The 5,000-nt window shown below is 49.5% G+C and overlaps 1 protein-coding gene across 1 annotated transcript in view; it reads left to right on the top strand.

The window, feature by feature from the left end:
* The window catches only part of hspa4l (heat shock protein 4 like), a 72,530-nt gene that overhangs the window by 36,433 nt on the left and 31,097 nt on the right, over window positions 1-5,000 (top strand). The window contains 2 exon segments of the mRNA XM_048249402.1: window positions 3,592-3,662; window positions 3,843-3,974. Of these exon segments, the coding sequence (XP_048105359.1) occupies window positions 3,592-3,662; window positions 3,843-3,974 (203 nt within the window).

The raw sequence follows: 5,000 nt of genomic DNA, 5'->3' as shown, positions 1-5,000 counted from the left end.
AGGAGCGTTGGCCACAACAGACTGATAAAACATCCTGAGGAGCTTGCTGCACACATTGAAGGACCCGCAGCCTCCTCAGGAAGGTACAACCTGCTCTCACCCTTTCTTCTAGAGTGCATCAGTGTTGGCTGACCAGTCCAGTTTATGTCAGGTGAGACCCAGATACTTGGGGTGCTTACCACCTCCCATTGACCCCATCAATGTGGACTGGTAGCAAGTGGGCTTAGGCGTGGGGAAATCCACCACCCATCTCCTTGGTCTTTGTTAAGTTGGAGATGATTGAGTTTTGCACCAATGCACAAGGGCCTCCACCAGGCTCCTGTACTCCTCCTCCTGCCCGTTCCTGATACACCCCACAACTGCAGTGTCGTCAGAAAACTTCTGCATGTGGCATGACCTGGAATGTTGTAGCAGAAGTCAGATGTGTACAGGGTGAACAGGACTGGAGAGGCACAGTTCCCTGTGGGCTCGGTGCTGCTGATCACAGTGTCAGAGGGCAGTTCTTCAGTCTGACGAACTGTGGTTGGCCTGGGTCAGGTAGTCAGTAATCCAGGTTGTTACCAGGTGGCGTCCACACCCATCTGCAAGAGCTTGTCTCCCAGTCTGAGGGTTGGATGGTGTTAAAAAACTTGAAATCAAGAACATGATTCTCACAGCAGCACTTTTCCCTTGTCCAGGTGAGAATGTGTCCTGTGTGAAGATAAGTGATAGCATCGTCCACGCCCACTTTCTCCAGGTATGCAAACTGTAGCAGGTCTAGTGCATGGCGTACCTGGGGTCTGAGCAAGACCGAATCGCTCCAGTGTCTTCATCACATGTGATGTTAGGCGACAGGCCTGAAGTCATTAAGCTCACTGGAGTGTGGCTTCTTAGGGACAGGGTGAGACATGATGTCTTCCACAGTGTTGGAACTTGTCCAGATGTGACTCCAGTTGAAGATGTGCTTCAGTGGCTCCCCAGTTCAACAGCACAGGCCTTGAGCAGCCTTGGACACAGGTCTGTCAGGCCCGGCTGCCCCTTCTGGGATGGGGTTTTTAAAAAGATAACTTGCTTGGTCGCTGAAATGATGGGGGGGGAGTGAGAGGCGGCGTGGAGAGGGGAGGAGGAGGAGGGGTGCTTCTGTGAGGGGTTGTCCTAAGTAGCTAGAACATAGCCGTTGGCTAGAGAAATTGTTGCCCTTACTACTCGTGGTCACCATGTGGGAAGGAGGTGTGATAGCCTGGATCAGCAGTGATGGTGGAGGGGAAGGGAGGGGGGGGCAGCATCTGGGTATTGACTCACTGATGGCTGTTGACTGAGGTCATTGTCACCTCATTGTTCGTGGTGCGCCATGTGGGGAGGGGTGCAATATCCAGTGATGGTGGCGGTGGAGTGTTGCACCTGGTAATGAGGTGGGGTGAGAGGCTGAGGAGATGACCACCTCCTTGACCACCTCCTTGGAAGTCTTGGACAGCTCAACAGAGCACTGGCAAGGAGGCGTCAAGGCGGGGACAGACATGGTGAGTGGTGGCACCTCAGGTCGTTGGGTGTCCCGGGATGCCCAGAGCTGGAGAGACTGGGAGGCTGGGAGGTGGGGGGTAGGGGCAGGCCTGAAACAAGAGCAGTACCTGGAGCAGGTGCGGGGCAATCCAAACCTGTTGTAGAAGTGGTTCAGCTGGTTAAGCCCTGTCAGGTCTCCCTCCTCAGAGCTGCTGCTCTTCTTAAGGCCAGTGATGGTTCATACAGGGTCCACCTCCTTCATGTTGTTTTCCTTTACAGCTTCTGTTCCATCTCTTCCTTCTGTAGTCCTCCTTCATGTTGTTTTTTCTTGCAACTTCTGTTCCATCTTCCTTCTGTAGTCCTCCCATTCAGTAGCACACCCAGTCAGTGGACTCAAGCAGTCTCTCAAGCCTCATCCGCTTCACAATTGTCCACTTCCTGAAGGTTACTTTGTGGCAACTAGTAGCCTCTGAACTTTTGGCTTGTACATTGGCTGAAGGATGAATGAGGTTATGGTCCGACTTCCCAGTGGGGGAGGGGTGGCACTGTAAGCATCCCTCCACGTTTTTGCATACATATGAGGTCCTATGACCTGTTTTTCCTAGTTGGGCAGTCAACAAACTGGTAAAGTTTGTGAGGTGGAATCCCAGTGTAATGTGGTTGAAGTCACCAGAGATGCATAAAGAAGGCACCACTGTGCTGAGTTTGGAGCCTAGCGACTGTGGGAGTGAATGATGTCTGCAGCTGTGTCGGGAGGGCTTGAGGCGGGCGTAGACCAGAACAACAATGGCGTCATGCGAACTCCCCTCGGCATGTAGTATGGTAGAAGTAGACTGACCCGCTAGTAACTCCCATCCTTACAGCATACAGTCTCCTTTACTGTTACATGTCTGGGATTGCACCATCTATTGTTAATGTACAGCACCAGTCCACCTCCCTTCACCATCTATTGTTAATGTACAGCACCAGTCGCCTCCCTTTCACCATCTATTGTTAATGTACAGCGCCAGTCCGCCTCCTTCTTTTTTTGCCAGAAAGTTTACTGTCTCTGTCCAAACGAGCTACACTGAAGCCGGGCAGCTCAGCGTTAGCCGGGGAGATGGCTAGTTAGCCGTCTCATTAAAGCGTATGTCTTGAATAGACTTAGGGTATATTTAGGTCTTTTAAACTTTCCCTATTGGGTTCTTCAGGGGCTTTCATACTCAGGACATATGGGAGGATGGAAATCCGGTTAAGTTGTATTTCTGTTGCAATTTGTTCAGCGTTGACCCTATTTGAAACTAAATTGAGCTGGACTAATACCACTCAGCCTAGCTAAGATCATTGAACACATCTCTCTCTCCCACACACACACACACACACAAACACCACTCACACACACACACTCACACACACACTCCTGATCCCACCCCATCTCTCTCTCCCATTGGGTCATTTCCTGATCCCACCCCATCAGCCAGATCGTCGACTTTAAGGCATAAAAGCCCCAAAAAATATATTACAAAAAAAAAGAACTGACGACAGAGCCAAGATCATGGAACCAACTACAGAACAAAGATCATAATGGGAGAGGCATAGAACCAAGTACAGAACAAAGATCATAATGGGAGAGGCATAGAACCAAGTACAGAACAAAGATCATAATGGGAGAGGCATAGAACCAAGTACAGAACTGACTCCAAAAGAGTATGGGATTAGAACTGACTGACTGTGTGTAGGTGGAGGGTGTTGTGGATGGTGTGTGTGTAGAGGTAATGGGTAATGTGTGTGTGTAGAAGTGGATAAGGGTGTAATGACGTGTGTGTGTGTGTGTATGTGACTGTGACGCTGTAGCCAGAGGAGTGGATGGTGTGACCAATGTTGTTGTTTGTATGTGTGAAGAGTGTTATTGTTTGTTGTGTTTGTTGTGTTGTTGTGTGCTTAACAAACAAACAAGCTGAAGACTCATCCATCTCTCTTTCTCTCTCTCTTTCTCCCTCTCTCTCTTCATCTATCCATCCCTCTTTCTCTCTCCATCATCTCTCCATCGCTCTCTCTCTCTCTCTCCGTTCCCCTCTCTCTCTCCATCTCTCTCTCTCTCTCTCCTTCTCTCTCTCTCTCTGTCCCTCTGGTAGAGTCGGATGCAGGTGGATCAGGAGAACACAGAGACGTCTCCAGAGGAAGGGGCGGTTCCAGCCAATAAGGTCAGTGTGTTCTTAGTAAGGGCTTCTGATTGGTGTGTGGTTTGTTGGTGAGTGGTTCTGATTGGCTGGTTGTTGATAGTGGGGGTTTGTGATTGGTGTGTGGTTTGTTGGTGAGTGGTTCTGATTGGCTGGTTGTTGATAGTGGGTGGTTCTGATTGGTGTGTGGGTCTGTGTTGTCAGGAGGGTGTGTCTGGTGAGCAGGTTGCCGTGGGAACCAAGCCCAAGGCCAAGGTGAAGAGTGTGGAGCTGCCCATTGAGATGACGAGCAGAAAACTGGACCAACACACACTCAACAACTTCATCGAGTATGAGGTACACACACAGCCTTTTCGCGCACACCTGCAAACCGCCTTACCTTTTACCTTCCCTGCTTGCTACACACACGCACACACCCGCCTGGCGTACCGTGGCGTAAAGCGTGCCTGGAATACCTTAGCGTAGCGTATTGCTGATCAGCGTGGCGTGCTGCCCTCAGACCACACACGGTACACGCTGCGCCGCATGCCGCCACAAATGCCGGTCTGCGCTACGCGCATACGCCGCCTCGGGAACAAACACACACGCACACACACACAGACCGCACACACGCGCATACATACGCCGCACACACACAAACGTGTGGGACACACACAGGATCAATCACATCTTGCGCACACACTTGCGTACGCACCGCGCACGGTTTCCTGGGGATCGATGAAGGTCTATCTACATGCACACACAGACAAAAGTATTGATTAACATGGGTGTCACATACTCTCCGTGTGGATCATTAAAATTATCTACATAACACACAGCGATGTGTGTGTGTTTTATTATGTAATACGTGTGTGAGGTAATACGTGTGTGTGTGTGTGTGTGTGTATTATTATTGTGTGGTGTATGCGCGAAAGCGTGTGCGTGTCGTTATTATTAATACCGGTAATGTGTGTGTAATGCGTGTGCAATGCGTGTGTGTGTGTGTGTGTGTGTGTGTGTGTGTGTGTCTGTGCGTGTGTGTGTGTCTTGGCGTGTATTATGCGATGTGTCTGAAATGCGTGTGTGTGTGCAGTAGTAATGGCTATTACGTGTGTGTATTAGCCACATTAATGTGTATGTGTATTATGCGATATTATTATTGTGAGTATTATTATGCGATGTATGCGTGTGTGGCTAGTAATAATGCGTGTGTGTGCGTGTACGTGTGTTAATGTGCGTAATGTGTGCGTGTGTGTCACGTGTGTGTCACAATATGCGTGTATTATTATGCGTGTGTATGCGTGTGTATTAATATGCATGTAATATTATCACGATGTGTGTGTAGGTGATTAATATGCGATATTAATGTAGTATGTCACACGT

Source organism: Alosa alosa, chromosome 1 (genome assembly GCF_017589495.1).
Source record: "Alosa alosa isolate M-15738 ecotype Scorff River chromosome 1, AALO_Geno_1.1, whole genome shotgun sequence".
NCBI lineage: Eukaryota > Metazoa > Chordata > Actinopteri > Clupeiformes > Clupeidae > Alosa > Alosa alosa.
This window is presented reverse-complemented; position numbering and strand designations above follow the sequence as displayed.